This window comes from Aquarana catesbeiana, linkage group LG07 (genome assembly GCF_042186555.1).
Source record: "Aquarana catesbeiana isolate 2022-GZ linkage group LG07, ASM4218655v1, whole genome shotgun sequence".
Classification (NCBI taxonomy): Eukaryota; Metazoa; Chordata; class Amphibia; order Anura; family Ranidae; genus Aquarana; species Aquarana catesbeiana.
Window position 1 is genome coordinate 172,632,836 of NC_133330.1, and position 23,569 is coordinate 172,656,404.

General features: G+C 40.0%; 1 protein-coding gene across 2 annotated transcripts in view; it reads left to right on the plus strand.

Moving 5' to 3' along the window:
- The window catches only part of RNF2 (ring finger protein 2), a 95,264-nt gene that overhangs the window by 65,310 nt on the left and 6,385 nt on the right, over nucleotides 1-23,569 (plus strand). For both annotated transcript variants that reach the window (XM_073592880.1, XM_073592879.1), the window contains 5 exons: nucleotides 263-354; nucleotides 453-613; nucleotides 2,014-2,229; nucleotides 10,375-10,647; nucleotides 20,277-20,448. In XM_073592880.1, the coding sequence (XP_073448981.1) occupies nucleotides 268-354; nucleotides 453-613; nucleotides 2,014-2,229; nucleotides 10,375-10,647; nucleotides 20,277-20,448 (909 nt within the window). In that variant the 5' untranslated portion in view covers nucleotides 263-267. The remainder of the gene's footprint in view (nucleotides 1-262; nucleotides 355-452; nucleotides 614-2,013; nucleotides 2,230-10,374; nucleotides 10,648-20,276; nucleotides 20,449-23,569) is intronic.

Genomic DNA, 23,569 nt, shown 5'->3' on the forward strand with positions numbered 1-23,569 from the left:
TTGTAGCAAAGTGTCATTTCTTCAGTGTTGTCACATGAAAAGATATAATATAATATTTACAAAAATGTGAGGGGTGTACTCACTTTTGTGAGATACTGTATCAATCTGTGTGTAACACACCTTTATAAAATATGAGTTTCACTTTTTGAATTGAATTACTGAAACAAATTAACTTTTTGATGATATTCAAATTTTAGGAGATGCACCTTTTATATGGAATATTTGAGACTACCAGTAAATCAGCTTTATATCTGAATTTCAGGAATTATGTCTCAGACAATACAAGCCAATGGGGCTCAGCCACTCAGCAAAACATGGGAGCTAAGTTTATATGAACTGCAGAGAACACCACAGGTAAAGACTTTCAATTAAATCTGTTTGGAAGTGGAGCTTTTACTGTAGGCTATGAGTTTGTAATAATGATCATATTTTGAATTTTAATGTTTTGACAGGAAGCAATTACAGATGGGCTAGAAATTGTAGTATCACCTAGAAGCTTGCACAGTGAACTTATGTGTCCAATTTGCCTTGACATGCTGAAGAACACAATGACAACTAAAGAATGTCTGCACAGGTTTTGTGCTGACTGCATAATAACTGCTCTCAGAAGTGGGTAAGTATAGTTTGTTTGTAGTTGGTATTTTGTACAGGGCTGGCAGCAGAGGCTCTACTTGACAAAGTATTGCTTCTTCCCAATAAAAGCTTCTTCTTTTTTTATTTTAATGTATAATTTATATAAAGTTTCAGCTGAACTTACCACCTCGTTCTTTGTTACCACCTTGTCCTTTGTGAATGCAGCAGAAAAAGTCATAGCTCATTTGACCTGGTTCCAAAAACAAGTGGAGATGAAAACAGGAACCGTTTTCTAATATAATAATAAAAGCTATCTGAGCAATGAAATTCAGAAAGCATAATTTACTTTTTCAGTCTGCCAGTTATCTTCTGGCTCATTTGTTCCAATACTTTAATGTTGCCCTTTTAACCAATTCAGCTTTGGAGGGTTTTACCCTCTTCATGACCAGGCCATTCTTTGTTATTTAGCACAATAACTGGTAATTGTGCGGTCATGAAATTTATGTAATTTCTTTCACACAAATAGATCTTTCTTTTGGTGGTTTGATCAACACTGGGTTTTTTCTTATTTTTGCAACCCAGGAGGTGACGCATGCGTTTCGCACTGACCTCAGTGCTTCTTTAAACCCTGAGGTCAGTGTGAAGCGCACGCGTCACCTCCTGGGTTCGGACACTCTATCTTTGTTGGCTGTCATTTGCTATTTTTGGAATAAAATTGTTGGAACGTTGCTGTGATGTGCAGCCGTTCTTTTCTTCCTGTTGATCATCGGTGGCGGGCTGTGGCTTGCACCCAGCGCATTCGGACTGTACTGACTGCTCGCCTGGAGCGGCATCTTCCTTGTTTGAATAAGAAACAAAGTGATCATTCCCTCAGTACAAAGCCCTGTTTGGGTTGATAACACAGGGCTTTGAGCTGTGATTGGACAGTCGATTAGCAGGTCCCAGCAATGTATAATTGGCTGGGACTTGCTGACAGACTCCCGTTGTGTACAATCACAGCAGGAGGGGCGCTTTACCTACACGGACCGCCCGTCCACAATACATTGTGGGCGGGCGGTCCGCAAAAGGTTAGACATGAATTGCTTATGTTTTTTTATATTGGTCTTTCTTAATTTGTCCCAATGTTGGAGCATGTAGACATTTAAATATTAACCTAACATAACATTTAAATATTAACTATTAATTGTACAGTCCCAGGTTCTATTTAAAACAAAAAGTTTTGGCTGGAGTTAGGCAGTATGCATTTATGCAGTTATGGTGTATAATATGGTCAACTAAGACTTATAGCTCACTATTTTGATTTGAAAATAATTGTAATGCTTGGGTACATAAAATGTACAAAAAGAAAAGTAATAGGTTATTGCATGTAAGGAATGAGCAGCTCAGTATGCAGAAAGAAAAAATCCTGGAATTACATCCTTTATCCTTTGTTCTCCACAGAAATAAAGAATGTCCAACATGCCGTAAAAAATTGGTCTCAAAAAGATCATTACGCCCAGATCCAAACTTTGATGCCCTCATCAGTAAGATCTACCCAAGCCGAGATGAATATGAAGCTCATCAGGAAAGAGTACTGGCCCGGATCAGCAAACATAACAATCAACAGGCACTGAGCCACAGTATTGAAGAAGGTCTTAAGATACAAGCAATGAACAGGTAAAACTCTAGGTAACAAATTATATAAAGGTGGATACATACCAGTATGTACAGCAGGGGTCTCAAACTCAAATTACCTGAGGGCCACAGGACAAGTATTCATATGCCATGGGGCCACATGCAAACGTTTCTTTCTGCCAGCATTGGTGTCAGCGGGCACACTATTAACCCCCAGCATTGGTGTCAGCGGACGCACTATTACCCCCAGCATTGGTGTCAGCGGATGTACTATTAACCCCCAGCACTGGTGTCAGCGGACACACTATTACCCCCCCAGCATTGGTGTCAGCGGATGCACTATTAATCCCCAGCACTGGTGTCAGCGGACACACTTTTACCCGCCCAGCATTGGTGTCAGCGGACACACTATTACCCCCCCCCCCAGCATTGGTGTCAGCGGACGCACTATTAACCCCCAGCATTGGTGTCAGCGGACGCACTATTAAACCCAAGGACTGGTCTCAGCAGATGCACTATTAACCCCAGCACTGGTCTCAGCAGACGCACTATTAACCTCCAGCACGGGTGTCAGCAGACACACTATTATCCCCCAGCACTGGTGTCAGCGAACTCACTATTAACCCCCATCACTGGTGTCAGCGGATGCATTATTAACCCCCAGCACTAATGTCAGCGAACGCACTATTAACCCCCATCACTGGTGTCAGCTGATGCACTATTAACCCCCAGCACTGGTCTCAGCAGACGCACTATTATCCCCAAGCACTGGTGTCAGCGAACTCACTAATAACCCCCATCACTGGTGTCACCAGATGTATTTTTAACCCCCAGCACTCATGTCAGCGAACGCACTATTAACCCCCATCACTGGTGTCAGCTGACGCACTATTAACCCCCATCACTGGTGTCAGCTGACGCACTTTTAACCCCCATCACTGGTGTCAGCTGATGCACTATTATCCCCCAGCACTGGTGTTAGCGGAAACACTATTATCCACCAGCACTGGTGTCAACGGAAGCACTATTATCCCCCAGCACTGGTGTCAGCGGACGCACTATTATGCCCCAGCACTAGTGTCAGTGGACACACTATTAACCCCCAGAACTGGTCTCAGTAGACGCATTATTAACCCCCAGCACTGGTCTCAGCAGACGCATTATTAACCCCCAGCATTACCCCCCCACACTCCACAAATACCCCCCATACTCCACAAATACCCCCCCACTACACTCCACAAATACTCCCCACACTTCACAAATACCCCCTCTTCACAAATTTCAACCCCAGTCACCCAACTAAGGACTTTGCTCAGCCTCTGCGTGATGGCTCACTAACCTCTCCTCCTGGCAGTCAGCTGGTGGCCTGATCTTCTGCCTCCCGAGTCCTCTCGTCCTGTCAGATTCTGGCTTCATCACAGGCCTAGTGGCAGGGCATACCCAGAACGACACAATCTCCCGCCCTGAGGTGGCAGCAGGACCCTGGATCCGGGGCCACGCATTGCCTTCGAGGTCGATCATACCTAGGTGGGCGGGGCGATGGGCGGATGCTCCCTCCGCTATGTTCTCTCTCGTCTCCTGTGCTGTCTGTTTTCCTATGCTGTGCGCGCTGGGCTGCAGCAGCATGTGGGGGAGAAGACACAGGAGACAGAGAGAGAAAGCTCCTCTGCGCTGCTACATGTGACACAAACTAGGAAGGGGCAAGGAATAAACTGGGGGGGCGATCGTCCCCCCCCTAGAGACGCCACTTTACCTGACATTACAGGCACCTTGGCACCCCCCTCCTCTGCGGCGCCTGAGTGCGGTGCTTCCCACGCGCCCGCCCAGGATTGGCCGTGCCTGCGGGCCATTTGTAACCAGCTTGAGTGATCTTTCTCCATTTGTAACCAGTCGGCCCATTTACGGCCCGCGGGCCAGTACTTTGAGACCCCTGATGTACAGTAACTGTTTTATCATTTGTAAAAAGCATAGAAGAAAAGTAGAGAAAACACCAAATCCTGTGGTCTATTCATTGCCTTACAACATTTGCTGGAGGTCTTTCCAGCACATCTGGTTTATAAAACTTTTCTCTCAGCATTTTTATCTACTAATTTATATATCATTGACATTTATTTGGGCGAGTAAACACACAAAAAAAAGTTGTGGCATATACTAAAATACATTGAAGGCATTAGGATTGGGCTGCCTTTTAGGGGGACCTGTATTCACTTTCTTCAGGCCAGAAAAAAGCCGATGCTACAAAAAAAGTTTCCTAAAATCTTTGCATTATATACTGTAAGTCCACCAGAAGGGGATTGTTCTTTTAAGTAGTGTTCATAATTTGAGGCATCAGCTGGTTTATAGCAATTGAATCTATTTTAGGACTGAGCCAAATCTTAATTCATGTAAAACCTTGAACAGATATAACTATTATGCAGTATTAAAAGTTTTATAGGTGTCCACTGTAGTTTAGTGTCAGAATTCTGCCAGAAGTTGAAATTGAAGGTTGCTATATAATCTGCATATGTTTGTTTTTTTTGGTATACTCTATGTACCTTTCCTGAAGAAAGTGCTGCTGTGGGCTCCATCCACTGCTGGACTCATGGCCAAATACCTAGATTATGATCTTTGCCGAAGAGAGTAACCAGCCAGCCTAAACTTGATCCACTCCCTCAGCGGAAATCTCTTGACCAAATTCTTTGCCTTTGTGTTATGTTGGCAGCACTGACAGATACCTGGAACTGCATTTTCACTAGCAAAGCTTACTGCTTTTTAATTATCTTTTACCTGTATCAGCAAGTCTGTTAACAATTTAATGTATAGCTCCATACTTGTATTTTGATCAACCACAAAGCAGATATAAAAGATTAGCGTTTTGTTTCCCGATAATCAAATGGCCATGAATAAATTGTCTTTATTCTGGCCTTCCTAATTTGGGTTTTTTAGCTAGACCATTTCTGCAGTAGAATCTAATGAATTGGGTACTTTTTCCATAATCCCTAGCTGGCTGGCTGTATGGACTACTGTACATACTACTACTACATTTATTTTCTGAAGTTGCCCATAGCTGCATAGTTATTGATTTCTCAGTGTAGCATTTGATCCTTATAAGATTTATCTGTCTTCCTATTACTTAAAGCGGTAGTAAACCACAGCATTAATCGCATACTTGCACATTATGAAATACTTACCTTAGAACAAAGCCCTCCAGCGGAGTGCTGTCATCGCTGACAGGGCTTCCATCTTCACCCGGTCTTCCTTCCGAGTTCATGGGCTCTGGCTGTATGAGTGGCCGGAGCCGCGATGATGTCACTCGGCCTCACTCTGTGCCTTGGCTCTGGCACAGAGCTCTGAAGGTCCGGCAGCATCAAGTGTGAATATCTCCTAAACACCACAAGTTTAGGAGATATTAACTGTACCTACAGGTAAGCCCAATTATTACCACTTTAAAAACTCAGTAACTCTAAATAATATAAAACAAGAGCTCACACCTAATGCCTCTTATTAGTGTTGTGGGAATAGTCATTGACATCAATAAGGAACATTGTCCTCTCAAGAGTAATGTTATTATGCATACTAGACATGTGCAATTCGTTTGGTTCCAAATTAGTTTTTTAACGAACTTTGACAAATTTGTTAATTCCAAAATTCCCGAATTTCCGAAATTTTGAATTTCCGAAATTTCGGAAATTGGAAAATTCTAAATTTTGGAAATTGGAAAATTCTAAATTTTGGAAATTTCAGAAATTCTAAATTTCGGAAATTGGAAATTCAGAAATTGGAAATTTCGGAAAGTGGAAATTTCGGAAAGTGGAAATTTTCAAAAATTGTAAAATTTGGAAAATTGCAAAATTCGAAATTTCGGAAATTAGGAAATTAGAAAATTCAGAAATTAGAAAAATAAGAATGAAAATCTGGAAATTAAAAAAAATGAAAATCAGAAAATCCGAAAATCTGAAATAATAACTAATAATAACTATTAAATTAGGAATTTTCTTTCAAATTTGGCTGTTGGTGAACGTAACGAGTATGAATGTATCCGAAGTTACGAATTATCTGAAATAACGAATGCCATATCTAAACGAAAGGACCGTAACAATCTAATAATAATAATAATTAACAATAATAATAATGAAACCTTTTTATTATTATTATTTATTATTAATTTGTTCCATTCCATTTGACAAATGCTGAAATAACGGCATTGGTTATTTCGGATAATTCGGAACTTCAGATAAATTTGTATTCGTTACGTTCACAAACAGCCAAATTTGAAAGGAAATTCAAATACCTATACTTTAATAGTTAGTTATTATTAGTTAGTTATTTTGAATTTTACTGATTTTTTTTCTTTTTTTTTTTTTTCTTTTTTTCAGATTTTTGAATTTTCAGATTTTCGAATTCCGAAAATTCGGAAATTTGAAAATTTGAAAATTAGAAAATTTCCGAATTTCAAATTTTCGTATTTCCGAATTTTCTAATTTTTGAATTTCCAAATTTTCTAATTTTTGAATTTCCGAATTTCCGAAAAAAGCAAAAAAAACAAATGAAATGAAAACAAACAATTTTTTTGTCAGTGCACATATCTAATGCAAACCTCAGATTTTAGAACGTGGATATTTTTCATTTACTGCTACAACTACAGCAGACTTTTCAGGCAATCTTGTTCCCTAAAAGAAACCTGTAATGAAACACATAGGGACTGGGGTGGCCGAGCTTTCCCTCTTTAGGTACTAGTTGCCTGCTGTCATGCTTATCGACTGACTTCTTTGCTTTGAGTCACTGACTTGGAAAACACATGCAAACAAGCAATGGAAACTCTAGTGCCCCTTTTGACTTCTGTTCCATCCTCTTCCAGAATTCCTTGTTTGTGTGCATTCTTTTTGTTTTCCTTTGCTTTTGTATTTCTTAAGCTTAAAGAAAAAAAATTCTGCTAAGGTTGTTTTTTTTTTCAAGGAATAGTTTGTTTTTTGAAGGAGCTCAATTATTCTACTTGCAATTCCATGGAACCCTATTGCAAAAACTCAACAGATGTTAAGCAAAATAAAAAAAAAGGAGAGTCTATTACACTTAAAGCTCTAAAGTCAAATTAAAATGTCCTAAAACTTCACGTACATAGGTACTCTTGGTGCCTAATGCCTGGTAAATACTGTATATCCTAAATGATCATCTTTTGGCAAGTGTATAACTTTGATTCACCTCCAAAGGGAATACACTGTTACATACACACAACAGGGGTCATTAACCTGTGCGTGGGTTGTGCCCACCAAACTTTGCATCCGCCAACAAATATTAAAGTGGTATTAAACCCAAACCAAGAATGTATTATATTGCAGCTTAGCAATCATTGGATGTGGTGGCTGCATTCGTTTTCTTTTCTTTGGCTTTTTTCCCCTGTATTCTCACCTGGTGATCTGGCCAGTAACACTCCTGTATTAGTAAGACACAGCTCTGGAATGAGTACAGGGGGGCACAGCAGACAGCAGCATTGTCAGTCTGGAGGTGGGGGTGGCAGTGTTGTATCAGCAGAATTAGAACCACTAACAATTTGAAGCCAAACTTCAGATCACACTTTACAAGCAGTTACAACAAACTGTTTTTTTTCCTTTTTGGATTAAGGTTTTGCATCAATAAATGAAAAAGCTGATTACTTTATTAATCACCCCTGCCAGTGTTAGTGGTTTGTCTCATCCATGTAAACTGATACATTGTGCTGGAGAAATTGTGCTTTTTGCAAAACAGCATACTTACTGGCTGCTTCACCAATAGAAGAAAGAAAACCTAAAAAGGGAAACTAATGCAGTCATCACATCTAAGAATTGGTAAGCTGCAATATAATAAATGTTTGCTTTTGGGTTTAATACTGCTTAAAATCAGATGTACTGGGCAGTGTGCTGTATCCATTTGATAGCCTTGTACATATAACCTTACAGAGATACCTGAGTAGATTATGGTACGTATTTAACAAGTGAACATATTTTGGGACTGTATTTGTTACAAGTATCGCTCTCATAGCATATCTCAAAGTGTTGGTCGAAATTTATGTTCCATAAAATATTTAGTGATAGTGTGAGTCACAATTTTCTGATAATATTAAAGGACCTCTACTGACATGGCTGAGTGTCAAACACTTGGCAGCACCCTGGCAGTACAAACTATCCGAGTGAAAACTTGGGACTTACTGAGTTTTACAATTGGTAACATAATTTAGTAGAAAAGCTCATCCCAAGTAGATCATTGTGTTAGTCAGCTGTGTTTACAATGAATGTTAAATATATGTATATATTTAATTACTGTCAGAGAGAGAACAACATTGAATGTTCGCTATTGCCCTTTAACCACTTCAGCCCCAGAAGATTTGGCTGCTCAATGACCAGGCCATTTTTTGTGATACGGCATAGCGTCGCTTTAACTGACAATTGCGCAGTTGTGCAACGCTGTACTCAAACAAAATTGACGTCCTTTTTTCCCCACCAATAGAGCTTTCTTTTGGTGGTATTGGTTTGCGCAAAAGGTATAGCGTCTACAAAACAGGGGATAGATTTACGGCATTTTTTATTTATTTTTTTTTTTTACTAGTAATGGCGGCGATCTGCGATTTTCATCTTGACTGTGACATTGTGGCGGACACATCTTACACTTTTGACACATTTTTGGAACGATTGACAATTATACAGCAATCAGTGCTATAAAAATGCACTGATTACTGTATACATGTCACTGGCAGGGAAGGGGTTAACACTAGGGGGAAATTAAGGAGTTAACTGTGTTCCCTGACTGTATGTTCTAACTGTAGGGGGAGGGGACTGACTATAGGAGATGACAGATCGTGGTTCCTAGCTATTAGGAACTCATGAACTGCATCTCCTCTCAGAACAGAACAGAAATTTGTGTTTACACACACGTCCCTGTTCTGCCTCTCGTGACCGCGATCGCTCGTGGCCGGCGGTCATCGCCCCCGTGCCTGCTATCCCGCTTAAAGGAGCCTACGTACAGCTACGACGGCTCGCAGGATCGTGCCGAACTGCTGCAGTATAATGACATCGGCTGGTCGGCAAGTGGTTAAATACCCCTCTTTCTAAGATCCTTTCTCAGTTTTTTTTTTTTTATTTCTGGTCCTTGCTATGACATCAGTTTATGATGCTGGGTTATACACACATCACTATTTTCATGTTTTGAGTTTTAATTGTTTTATAGAGTTAAATGTTCATGAAACAGTACCTTATCTATATATATGCATACCCCTCTTGTTCAGCATTCTGCACATTATTTGATTTGTTTTGTTTTTGATTTGTTGCTTTTAAACAACATAAAATCAAATAAATTATTTTCTCGACAAATTTAATTAATGGCGTTGCATATATCATATCCTAGTTAAGAGTTAATGTACGGGTAATTATTTTAGGTATCTTCTGTTTTGTGCTGTGTACAGGGAAAGGAGAACATTCTAATCTGCTTACCAGTTTCTTCTTCTGGAAAATAAACAAAACCGCAGGAGAAGAACAAAATGGTAAGCCAATTTAGAATTTTCTCTTTTTTAATATAAAAACACTTTTGGAAAACGTAAACCATCAGTATTTTTCTCTGATCTACACGTAGTGATTAGAGATATTGTGTGGGCACTTATTGTAAGGAAGTGTAAATGTATAGAAATGATTGCTTTACTGTATGAATAATATACATAGTGTATGTTTTTTTGTAATATAATTATGTATCACAAGATATCAATTTGATTCAATACATACAACAATCACTTTAAAGGGGTAAAGTGTTAATAAAAAAACTGACCTGGCCTAATAATTTGTTGGGTCCATTTAAAATACTTGTCCAAATATGAACACATTTGAGCTGAAAATGAACATGGAGAAAGCCTTTTTAGTTAGTTACCCACGGCCACCTCCTTCATTTAACCCGCTTTATCCTTGACTCTCTAATAGAAAAACACAAAATTTGAATATTTGATATTTTTTTATTGTGTATTGCAAAAGTAAATTGTCTTAAGTCCTGTTCATCTTCTGTTGTCACTATTGTTAGTGCTAATTCTGTTATAGAGTTGCATTTGCTTGTTGCAGATCTTGGAAAGGGACTAGCCCACATGTTCCTTTCATGATGGCCTCCAAAACACTAATTGTTTATGGTTTGTCATGGAACATACATTGATGGATACAATACTGTTAGATTTGTGACAGAATAAATGTTGCATTACAGATTACAAAGGGGAAAGAAGCAACAAGTGGAGAATGGAAGTGGAGCTGAAGATAATGCAGACAGTTCCCACTGCAGTAATGCTTCTGTACACAGCAATCAAGAAGCTGGGCCCAGCAATAAGAGGACAAAAACATCTGATGATTCTGGTTTGGAGCTGGATGCAAATAATGAGACTGTAACAATGGATCCTGTGTTGGATGGATCCAATGAGATAGAGCTGGTCTTTAGGCCTCACCCAACACTAATGGAGAAAGATGATAATGCTCAGACACGGTAAAAGAATGTCATCTGTAATTTGATCACTATACCTGTATAATTTCAAGCAAAACTGTACTGAGGTCACAATCACTGAAAACATGTTAAGAGCCCATTTGAAGGCTTATACTCTTGTTGTTTCTATTGTCCTTTAGTTATACGTCATGATTTTTAAAGGAGAAGTATAGCCAAAGCTATTTTGGCTATATTTCTATGGATCACAGGAGTGCAGTTTGTTCTGCAGTTCTGTGACCTGTTTTTAGCCAACAAAGGGGTAAAGCCTGCCGTCGGCTGACGCCACTCAACCAGGCCAGGCTCCGGGGAAAAAACCTGACTTTACAGTCGGGGTCCACCCAGATGCCTGGACCAGCAGCTGCCTCAGCCTCTCGGCTCTCGCTCCCCACCCCCGCATTTTTTTAAATGCATACTTCTTTTAACTGATTTTCTCTCAGTGAAAATGCTGATTCCTGCCCTTGCACTTTATTGTTTTTTTGCCGCCATTGATAGGTAATGGCCACACCCATCACATCCATTTGTGCTGTGGAGAAAGAGTAGGAGTAGGTCAGTAAGTGTGCACTGGACAGAGTGGTCCAATGCTGGTGTCTTCTGCACTGCAGAGTCATATTTAAATCTGAACTCCAGGTTAGAAGACCTGATTTTCCTGTACTGCAGTGTAACATTTACAGGTCCTGTCCCTTCTCCACCCTGTGGCTGGACAGTGAAAAGAGAAGCAGCATACTGATGAGCTCATTTCTCTGTCACTATGCTCTCTTACAATAATAGCTTGTACCTTGTTAGCACATGAGCACAACAGCATACCTGAATAATTCCTTGTGCTCCTTCTACTTCACCCATCCTAAACTCTGGTGTATGAGAATTGCTAAAGGCACATTCCAGGTCAAATTCAGGTACTTACACTGTTTGTATTTTACAAACCCATTTGCCCTCATCTTTGGGCATTATAGTTTTGAGCATGGATGTAGGCATTTTTTTTTACCTTTTTCCTTGTCAAAAGAAGTTTATTGAGTATACAATATTATAAAGATACATAAAGTAAGTTTACAAGGATCTATAAAGTAAGCTCATTGTTTTTCAGTAGGGATTATATAGGTAAATATCATGAAATTTCAAATATTAAACATTGGGTTCACGTAAACCTAATTTAAAGATATATATCATTTCCTTAGTTACTTTTGTAGGTATTTAAATGATTTATACCTACTATATATATTGTTTACAGGTAGAGTGTGTATATAGGTCAAATAAATTCTGATAATGAGCTTTAATCGTAAGGTGGAGAAAAGGAAAGAGAAAGAAGAAAAAGGGTAGAAAGGCAGAGGTATGGTCCACAAGGTTGTCCCGCTCCTCAGTTTATTATTCTTTTTAGTTCTCTTTGAAGCTTTAGAATGGGTGTCTCTGTAAGTCATTTAATCTGTTACCATGGCAACAGGACAGAGTCATTGAAATTTGACAGGAACTGTTGTTTTATACAAGGATGCCAACGTTTTTCAAATTTTGTAATTTGATTTTGATCGATGGCTACCATCTTAGCATGGGACATTGTATTATTCATTCTGTGAATTGTTTCTGCTAGTACCAACGTAGGAGATTTCCATGCTTTGGCCACTGTTTGTTTTGCAGCCGTTATTAGTTGGATCATAAGTTTGAATTGAGAGAGTGTTAACCATTCCGGTTTTAGATTAAGTAAAGTTATATATGGATCTGGTTGTATTATTTTTTTAAATATTTTAGATGCAATCACGAAGACTTCCTTCCAGAAGGTTTGGATTACTGGGCACGTCCACCATATGTGTAAATGTGTGCCTATTTCTGGGCATCCTCGAAAACAAAGAGCTGAGGTATTAGGTGAATATTTTGCCACTCTAGCGGGTACAAGGTACCAGCGAGTTAGGACTTTATAATTTGTCTCCAGTGCTAAGATGTTGGGTGAGGATGACTTAGATGTGAGCCATATGTTAGACCAGTCTGTGTCTTCTAAAGTTCGTCCCAGGTCCTCCTCCCACCTCTGAACGTAAGAGGGTCTATTAAGATTTACTACTCCATATAATTGATTATAAAGTGATGAAATTGTACCTTTAGCAAATGGATCTTTTGTACAGATTGATTCAAAAATGGATAATTGGGATAATGGTGTATCCCCCTTTAGGAATGGTGTATAGAAATTTTTGATTTGGAGATATCTAAATATCTCAGAGTTTGGTAGATCATATTTTTCTCTAAGCAATGGGAATGAAAGGAATGATTTAGATGCTATGAGGTCATTTAGTGTCTGAATGCCTGATGTTGTCCAAGCTTTAAAAGAATTTGGGTAGATCCATGCCGGATAAAAGGCCGGATTTCTGATAAAAGAAAGGAGAGGATTGTGTGGAGATTGTAACTGATATTTGGTTTTTAGTTTATCCCAGAGAGATAAGAAGTGTTTAGTTATGGGATTATGAATTTTAAAGCGGTCTTTAGGATCAAGCCATAACAAGTTTGATATTAATAGAGGGTCATTTTCTGAAGCCTCTATAAATACCCATAATGGGATTTCCTGTTTTGCATGGTATTTGGACAGACTGGCCAAATGTGCTGCTCTGTAGTAGTTAGTAAAATTAGGGTATCCCAGGCCTCCTTTATTTTTGGGAAGATGTAGTGTGTGTATAGGTATATGTGGTTTAGAAGAGCCCCATATAAATGAAGTTGCTCTTTTTTGTACTATTCTCAAAAAATAGGAAGGAATTGGAATAGGGAGGACTCTGAATAGATAAAGCAATTTGGGTAGAATACCGTATTTATCGGCGTATAACACGCACCGGCGTATAACACGCACCCCAATTTAGGAGGGAATTTTAAGGAAAAAAAAACTTTTAGGAGTGAAGTTGAAGGGAAAAAAACTTCATTTAAATGCCCATCATTGCAGCCTTCTCAGTGCAGCCTTGTCAGTGCAGCCTTGCTAGTGCAGCCATGTCAGTGCAGCCTTTCAAATCGCGGCCGGCGATTTTGACATTTTGACAGCTCGGGATCGCAGGGTATCGGCGTATAACACGCACCTGCGACTTTCCCCTGATTTTAAGGGGAAAAAAGTGCGTGTTATACGCCGATAAATACGGTAGTCATTTTGATTGCATTAATATTCCCTATCCAGGATAAAGGAAGTTGCGACCATTGTTTTATTAGATTTGTGATCTGTCTTAATACAGGAGGATAATTGGTTGAGAATAAGTCAGAATGAGATGCTGTTAAATGAATTCCAAGATATGGGATTGATTTTTCTGCCCATGTGAATGGGAGTGCAGCCCTAGCCGGGATCAATTCCATGTTTGTGAGCGAAATATTAAGCACTAGGCATTTCTTAGGATTAATCATAAGGCCGGATAGGGCTGCAAATCCATCAAGAGCTGGTATTAAAGGGGTTGTAAAGATGTTTTTTTTTTTTTTTTAAAATAACAAACATGTTATACTTACCTTCACTGTGCAGCTCGTTCTGCACAGAGTGGCCCCGAACCTGGTCTTCTGGGGTCCCTCGGCGGCTGTTTCAGCTCCTCCCCGCAAGCATTTACCACCTTCATGCGAGCTCCCTCGCACGGTGGTGAGTGCTTGCGGGCGCGCTCCCGTGATACAGCCGGCGGCTATAGCCGCTCTCTGTATCACTCGGCCCCGCCCCCCGGCGCGCCGCGTCATCGGATGTGATTGACAGCAGCGCGAGCCAATGGCTGCGCTGCTTTCAATCCATCCACTGCAGCCAATCAGCGACCAGGCTGAGCTGCAATGAAGCTGACGAGGAGCGAAGATTCGAGGCGTCAGGTAAGTAAAACGGGGGGGCTGGGGGCGGCGGTACTGTCAAAAGTTTTTTAACCTTAATGCATAGAATGCATTAAGGTGAAAAAATTTTTACCTTTACAACCCCTTTAAGTTAGGACCAGAGACCTGTGGTGATGATAGAAAAAGTAATATATCGTCTGCAAATATACATAATTTGTGTGTAATACCTCCTACTTCAATGCCAGTTATAGTTTGGTTTGTTCTGATGTATTGGGCCATGGGTTCGAGTATAAGGGCAAATAATAAGGGAGATAATGGGCAACCCTGTCGGGTACCTCTTTCGATATTAAAGGCATCAGATTTGTATGCAGCGTATTTTATATAGGCTTTGGGTTTATTATATAATGCTTTGATCCATGTTAAAAAGTGGGGTCCAAAACCCCATTTTTGTAATGAATATTGCATATATTGCCAGGATACTGTGTCAAATGCCCTCTTAATATCGAGAGATAGAAAACATAAAGGGATTTTCCGTTTTTTAGCAATATGTGCCAATAACACTGCCCTGCGTATATTATCGCCTGCCTGTCTATTTGGCATGAAGCCTACTTGATCTCTATGTATTAATTTTCCTATAATGCTATTGAGGCGTTTTGCTATTATTTTTGCTAATAATTTAATATCAAGGTTTAACAGAGAGATAGGCCGATAATTCACACAGGAAGTATCATCAGAAAGGGGTTTTGGGATCATACAAACAATTGCCATTAGTGTTTCTTGCCGAAAAGAATGTCCTTCTAGAAGTTTGTTAAAAGTTTCAGTGAGAATGGGAGAGAGTATTTCTGAGAACGTTTTATAGTATAAAGCCGAGTAGCCGTCTGGGCCTGGTCTTTTGTTAAGTTTTAGGTCTTTTATGGCGTTAGCAACTTCATCTATAGTTATAGGCTCATCCAAACTGCTTTTTTGATTCTGAGACAACTCAGGTAAGGTTATTTTTGAGAAGAAGGATTCAGCCTCTGTAGGATTAAATTCATTGTTTGTCTTGTATAAAGTTGCGAGATGTGAGTGAAATTTATGGACTATTTTAACTGGATTACAAGTATAAACACTTTTTGATAATTTCAAACGTATTGGTTTGAAAGATTTGTTAGTTGAATTTAATGCCCGAGCCAAATATGTACCTGGTTTGTTTGTATTCATGTAGAAATTGTGTTTGGAGCGTTTGAGGGATTTATCAACTGACTCAGTGAGAAATAGATCGTATTCCAATCCAGATTTTTCCAGATGAGATTTTGTACTCTGAGATGGATTATCTTGGAATAATATGTAGGCTGCATTAAAATTGAGTTCTAGTTTTTTTGCTAGATTTTTGCGTTCCCGTTTAAATAGTGCCATTTGTCTTTGTATTGTACCACGCAAGACAGGCTTATGAGCTTCCCACAGTGTTATTGGGGAAATGTCTGTTGTATTATTAATTGATATGTATTCCTTTAAAGCTTGTTCAATGGCCATCTGATGTAGTGGGTGTTTGAGCATTATGTCCGGTAAGTACCACGTTGGGTCATGCGCTTTTGGTATGGCTGAGGCTATAGTAGTGTATACTGCATTATGGTCAGACCACGGAATCGGAATTATATCGGATGCAATAATTTCTGGTATCATTCCTATTGTTAGAAAAATATGATCTATTCTGGTGAAGGTTTGATGAGGGTGCGAGAAATAAGTGAATTTCTTTTTCATTGGGTTACTTTCTCTCCACGAATCTACCAGATTGTATTTGGAAAGAAGTTGAGAAAAAGGTAATCTAGAGGTTATTTTGGATGGTGTAAAAGGTGATTTATCTAGAAATGGGAGGAGGACCTGGTTCGAATCCCCGCACATTATCACTGTTCCTATTTTGTGTGTATTAATCACTTGTAATATATGTGAGAGGAATGGTGTAGGTTGTTTGTTAGGAGCGTAGTAGGAAATCACTGTGATTGCTGTATCCATTATATAACCCATGAGTATCAGGTATCTACCTTCTGGGTCTTTAAAGTGGAGTTCCACCCAAAAGTGGAACTTCCACTCATCAGATTCCTCCCCCCCTCCGGTGACACAGTTGGCACCTTTCAGGGGGGAGGGGGGTACAGATACCTGTATATTACAGGTATCTGTACCCACTTCCGGCATAGATAGCCGCAGAATCTGCGGTTATTTACGCAATTTCCTGCTCCCTCCCCTCTGCCTGCTGGGAAACACACGGATCCCAGAGGCAGCAGGGACCATCCGTATTGCGCTGCGCGACTCGCGCATGCGCAGTAGGGAACCGGGAAGTGAAGCCGCACGGCTTCACTTCCTGATTCCCTTACCGAAGATGGAGGCGGCAGCACCCGAGGACGGAGAGACGCTTCGGCCTCGGGTGCCGACATCGCGGGCGCCCTGGACAGGTAAGTGTCCATGTTTTAAAAGTCAGCAGCTGCAGTATTTGTAGCTGCTGACTTTTAAAAAAAAATTTTTCGGCGGCGCTCCGCTTTAATTTCTGATGATAAGGTGAATGGTGTGGATCGGTGAAATGCAATTAGAGTACCCCTTTGTTTGGTACAGGCAGAAGCCGTGTAAATTTGTTGATAAAAAGGAGAAATATATTTTGGAGTAGAATCTTTGGTGAAGTGTGTTTCTTGGAGGCATACTATGTGAGCCTTCTTGTTATGGAAAGTACGGAAGGCTTTGGTCCTTTTTTGAGGGACATTTATTCCCTGAACATTCAGGGAAAGTATATTCAGTGGTGCCATGGCAACAGATCAAATAGTTTTGACTTACTTTTTGTTATGCAGAGCTGACTGCGCAGATCAACCTGTGTGGACTGAAGAGATGAAAAGATAGAAAAGAAACCAGTGAATTCTGGAGTAAAGAGTAAACAAAAAACATATGAGATTAGATGATACATTGTATAAATTATTTTTTGCAAGTAATCACAATTAAGGCTCGGTTCACACTGGGGCGACTTGTCAGGCGACCTAGTCGCCTGACAAGTCGCCTCCCGTTCTGTGCTATGGAACCGTTCTAATCGGAGCGACGCAAGTCGCTCCGACTTAGAAAAAGGTTCCTGTATTACTTTGGGGGCGACTTGGGGCGACTTGCATAGACTTCTATGCAGAAGTCGTCTCGCAAGTCGCCCCGGCAGTCGTTTGCAGGTCGCCTCGCTGAGGCGACCTGCAAGTCGTGCCGCCCATGTGTGAACCGAGCCTTACCCGTGAAAGAGAATAAATATCTCTCTCAGGGGAATAAGTGCCTTCGTCACACTCCCACATAATATGGTTGGGAGAATGAGGAGGGCTAATGGGGGTACACGGATCTTCCGCTTACAGGAGAGAAGTGCTATGTCAAAAGACATCAAAATGATGATTCATTAATTGGAGTGCAGAATATAGTTTTTGTTGAAGTTATTTATTCCAGGGTGGTTGTATATGGTTAGTCTTGCCCTAGGCTAAATAATTCAGTTAGAAAGGTACTGTTAATAACTTTGGTATTGATGAAGATAGTTTGAATTATTTTGGGATTTTAACCCTTTTAGAGTAAACAATTACATATTTTATTCATATGTAACTGTTTAGATATGTTAACTCATAAAATTGAGGTTGTATTGCTTCAGATTAGAATAAACAAAAACATAGTTCTAGGAACTAGTTAGGTACTAATATATTTTATATTTTATGTTTTAAGAAAAGAAAGAAAAAGCTTCCATTACTTCTGGATTATTGAATTATATTTGTCCTAAAAAGTAATAAATCTATTGTTATTACCTGAAAATATATAACTGAACAAGAATTTCCTTATTTCACTTATATATTCTAAGGCTATATGAATCAGAAGTAATAAGAAATATAACTGGAATGTAACATGATCCCACACAGTGTGTGACTATCAGAATGCAGTTACATTCAGTTATAAATACAGGTTTTTTATAGAGAACCATCTCTTAGTATAATAAATGAAGAGATATCAGGAATTAGGATGTCAGTCCATTGAATCTTCTTGGTCCATGGATGATGTGGCGTAACGGCCTCTTTTGTGAGAATGATGATTCCCATTTTGTTCTGAAATTTTCTGGGTGCTGCCTGAAGGTGAAGATGATGCCATTCTTCTGCGTGTGGGAGAGTTGCTGTTTGTGGGTTCTGTCAGATTTAATTTTAAAAGGGTTTGTTGTAGTTCATCTGCTGATCTGCTTCTGTAAATTGTACCTTGGTAGTTAAATCTGACTGAAAAGGGGAAGCCCCATTGATACATAATGTTGTGGTGTTGCAGTTCCATTAGTTGGGGTTTCATGGATCGTCTTTTAGTAATAGTAAGTTGGGATAGGTCAGCAAAAATTTGATAATTGTGTCCTTGAAAATTAAGTTCCTTTTTTTCTCTTGCAGCAATTAGTATTTGTTCTTTCGTTCTGTAATAATGAAATTTTGTGATTATATCACGTGGGGGTCCATCTTTCTTTTTGGCTGTGAGGGCTCTGTGTACTCTGTCCAGTTCTAAACGTTCAATAGGGATATCTGGCTTTAGTTCTTGTAATAGAGCAGTAATAGTAGATTGCAGGTCTGTCACAGTTTCAGGTATTCCCCTTATGTGCAAGTTTGAACGTCTGGCTCTATTTTCGTAATCTTCGAGCTTAGTTTGAAGTATTAAATTCTCTTCTTTTAATTGTTCCAATTCTGTTATATTTTCTTGGGTTGTAATTTCAATTTCATCAATTTTTATTTCTAAGGCTGCGGTGCGGTTTCCCAGCTCTCTTATTTCTTTGGTTAGCCTGTTTGTTATTTGGTCTGAGGTTTGTTTTAAAGCCTTATGAAGCATCTTTTCAAATTGTAATAATATTACTGAGGATACTGAGGAGGCTTGTGGAGAAGTTTGTGAGAGGATTTGTTCTGTATCTGACTCAAATGGAGAGTCTTGCTGTGACATTTTCTGTCTGTGAGAGCGCCCTGATGCTGTATCTTGTGAGGTGACTGGAGCTGCTTCAGCTGCAGTGAGTGCCTGTGAGCTCTTTGTGAGGTGATTTTTATTTCTGCCACGGTTTCCTCCCAGTACCATATTTCCTGCCCAAACTTTCACAGTTTGTTCCCTGGGGCAAAAAGGTTCAAATGGATACCTTTTGAGCCTGCAGGCTCCGCTTTGTCCTTCTCTTCTCTCCTCAGCGGTGTGGAGCTCTAACAATGCATGTCTGCTCCGCTAGGCTCCGCCTCCTGTCTTTTTTTACCTTTTTTATCATGTGTGCTCTGATAAAAGATTTTCTTCTGCATTGCTGCTTTCTTTCCTGAAGTCATTCTTCAGGGGCCATTTGCAGCACAGTGACCTGTCTTCTGAATGTCCCTGTGTAGTTTTTTAGTACTTTGGGTGGGCTTATTAAAATTAGATTATGTTCTGCCTGTCTGTCTCCACCCACCAGATGCTGCTGCAGAGATCTGGAAGGGAGCCCTGTGATGGCATCACTGGTAATAAAACGAGGGCTATTGCTTTACAGGAACCATATAAGTGCAAAAATATTTTTCATACTTTCAAAGGGGTTGTGGGCGATTGAAAGCTTTCATTTTTTATGTCTTTTTATATCTGCCTGTAGTTCAGCTTTAAACACACTAAGGTAGAAGTGAAACTATGACAATGAAGAGTATTTTAACTATCAGTGAATAATATTATTGAACTCACAATTCTGCTCAAATTGCTCAGGTGTAATTCTGTTGTCTTAAATGCAGTATATTCAAATTAACAACACCATCACAGGAAGACTTGTGATGCTTCCTTAGTTGTGGGTCATCTTGTTTGGTGAGCAGTCTTGGTAGTTATACAACTGTACACACGCGTATACTTATAACACATAGACATCACTTTCCCATTGTCTTATCTTGAAGGTTCATAAAGACTTCTGGAAATGCTACAGTTGATCACTTATCTAAATACCTTGCTGTGAGATTGGCTCTTGAAGAATTTCGGAATAAAGGAGAGACCAACCAGATGAGTCTGAACGCTGCCAGTGAAAAGCAGTATACTATATACATTGCTACAGCCAATGGACAATTTACAGTGAGTATTTTGTTTTCTGTGTTTGCCTGCATTGATATTGTTTAGTGGTATTCAAAGTGGTGTTATTCCCCACCACCATTAGAGATGAGCATGCTAATCTCGGAATTTGGACCCAACCAAGATCACCAAAGTCCTAATGCAAACCGAAAAACCTATATCATATTAATTCACTTGAAATGGATATTTTCAACCCTTTCTTTTTTTCACCATATTTTAGTGGTATTTCTGCTTCCTAATGACAGTCAGCTATGCTGCTTCTGTCAGCGGAGTTGTAATCGGAGAGAAATAATATGCAGGCAAGAGCTTCCTTGGATGGCTATGTTCTTTACCTGGTGCTTGTTTTAATAACAAACATGTTAATGGGCAGTGCTCAGTGGTGAGACTAACCTAATACATAATACAATGGGTGGACCACAGTTGGTCATTCAGTTGAATATATTTGGCATCTGTATGATCCCAGATTACCATGTGAAAAATATATTGGGAATGAATTCATACAACAGGCAGCATGTCTCACACAGTATGATGCCCATTGCCCAAGTGTAATCCCAAGTGTTTTGTTTTCATTAAAGTGACCTTCTACTTTGCCCTCGCGGGGCACAGCAACAAATTCAAGAGAAGACTCCACTTTCTATCAACATGCTGAAACAGTGGGCATTTAAACTGTCCTCCACTCCTGTGCTGGACAAGTTTTCTATAAGGACATCCAGAAACGGGGCAGTCTGACAACACCACACATCACATCAAACACCAAGGAGAAAAAAAGAGGGTTCTGTAATGCTGGAGGTTTGCTACATCTTTCAGTGGGCAGAAAATCACATTCCAGCTCTTCCCACAATGTCCATTCCAGATGTAAAGTATTGACAGGCTGACTAAGTCACTAGAGCCAGGATTAGGACAGTGGTTTCTCCATCCACATATATTTACATAGTTGTACTTTTGGTGAGGGTAGTCAGGTGTGGACCTGATAGAGTTTTGCCTCAACCACAAGGAAGAGAGGTTTGTAGCCAGGACAAAGGATCTCTGGCAGGGGATGACAGATGCACTGGTGTCTCCATGGGACTGATACTCTCTGATTTTTCTATTTTAACCACTTCCCGCCCGCCATATAACAGAATGAAGTACGCAAACTGATTAATGACGTCCAGCAGGATAAGCCACGATCGCACGCCCGCTTGGGCGTGTAGCGCGGCGATCGTTGGTGTGGTGTGTCAGTCTGACACACCGCATTAACGATCTCCGTAAAAAGCCTCTGACGTAGGCTCTTTACCATGTGATCAGCTATCACAGCTGATCACAGCGTAAACAGGAAGAGCCGTGTATCCACTTTTCCTCCACTCGCACTGACAGAAGTGAGTAGAGGAGAGCCAATCAGTTGCTCTCCTGACAGGGGGGGTCTGCGCTGATTGATTATCAGCGCAGCCCCCCCGAGGATGCCCACCAGGGATACCCATCTAGGACCATCAGGTATGCTCACCCATGACCATCAGGGTTGCCAATCAGTGCCCATTAGAGGTGCCTGCCAGTGCCTTCTCATCGGTGCCCATCAGTGTTGCCTAACAGTGCTGCCTATCAATGCCCATCAGTGCTGCATATTGGTGCCTCATCATCAGTGCCAACTTTGCCAGATTGGATGGCGTGCCTTACGGACCCCAAATAGACAGCTTAAGGAATGGCAAACAGTATTTCAATATATTGTCATCACCGATGCAGGACCCTGACCAAAGTCCTATTTGATCCCCCTCTGTGAGATTGCCAGATGGGCTTTAAACCTTCGTTCCCAGCTGCACATCCACTTGTCTGAAGGACCACTGACACGTTCCTTTCCTTTGGGCCGTGATACTTCAAATCTATAGGTTGAACTTGACCTCCACATACGCCATCCAATGACATTGCTAACTTTAGTCTTGCCTGAATACTGTGTGTTTGATTGCAGTGTCATTCACCATTTCTCGAATTTAAATTCTCCTATATAAATACCCCTGATGAAAGGACTTTGAACCTGAAACGCATTTGGTACCGAAAAACATTTCCTGGAGGTTGGCTACTGGAAAGTGTTTTCAGCTACTGGAGAGAGACTACTTTATATACATACTCTTTGTATTCTATTGCAAGATATTACATTATGTATGTTCGTGTCTGATGTTTATGTTTGTTTTATCGATCATCGTGTGATGATTTTTTAGCTCATATTTGTATTAAAATAACTTTTTATATATTCCATTAGTGTTTTTGCCAATTTAAAGTCCCATTCGGGGTTATCCAATTTTCTCTATATATACAGGGATGTGGCAAACACACAATTTTTTCTGATATGGTAAAAACATTTATCCATCATCAGTGCCACCTCATCAGTGCCCGTCAGTGCAGCCTCAACAGTGCCCATCAGTGAAGGAGAAAACTTACTTATTTACAAAATGTTATAACAAAAACAAAGCAAAACTTTTTTTTTTTTTTTTCAAAATTTTCTGTCAATTTTTATTGGTTCAAAAAACAAAAAACCCCAGTAGGGATCAAATACCACCAAAAGTAAGCTGTAGTTGTGGGAACAAAATTATAAAAACTTTGTTTGGGTATAGTGTTGTATTACCGCGCAATTGTCATTTAAAATGCGACCGCACTGAAAGCTGAAAATTGGCCTGGGCAGGAAGGGGGGAAAGTGCCCTGTATTGAAGTGGTTAAAGCATCTACCTTAGTTGCTCTGAAGGATTAAATTCAAGAGGTTTTGATCATTCTAGTGGCACCAGAATGACTTTGTGGACCTCGTTTGTCAAGTCATAGATAGTCCCTCTTTGTCCATTCTTTCTGACTCAGGAACCCATATTTGATCCTGATTTACAATCACTACATTAAATCACATGACTGTTTGAAAGCCAGGTCCTCGGGATAAGTTTCTTGTCTCCTATTGTCATCCTTTTTTTGACTTTTACTCAGAAGGTCATCTTTTTGTTGGCCATCTCTAAAGCTGGCCATACATTATACAATGTTCTTATTCAGTTTCTTTCAGATTTACCTTCAACAATTTAAAGTGTTCATATTGTATGGTTTTGGTAAGTCTAAAGGAAAATTGTACAAGAAAATTGTATAGTGTATAGCCAGCCTTAGGCTCAAAGAGTTTATC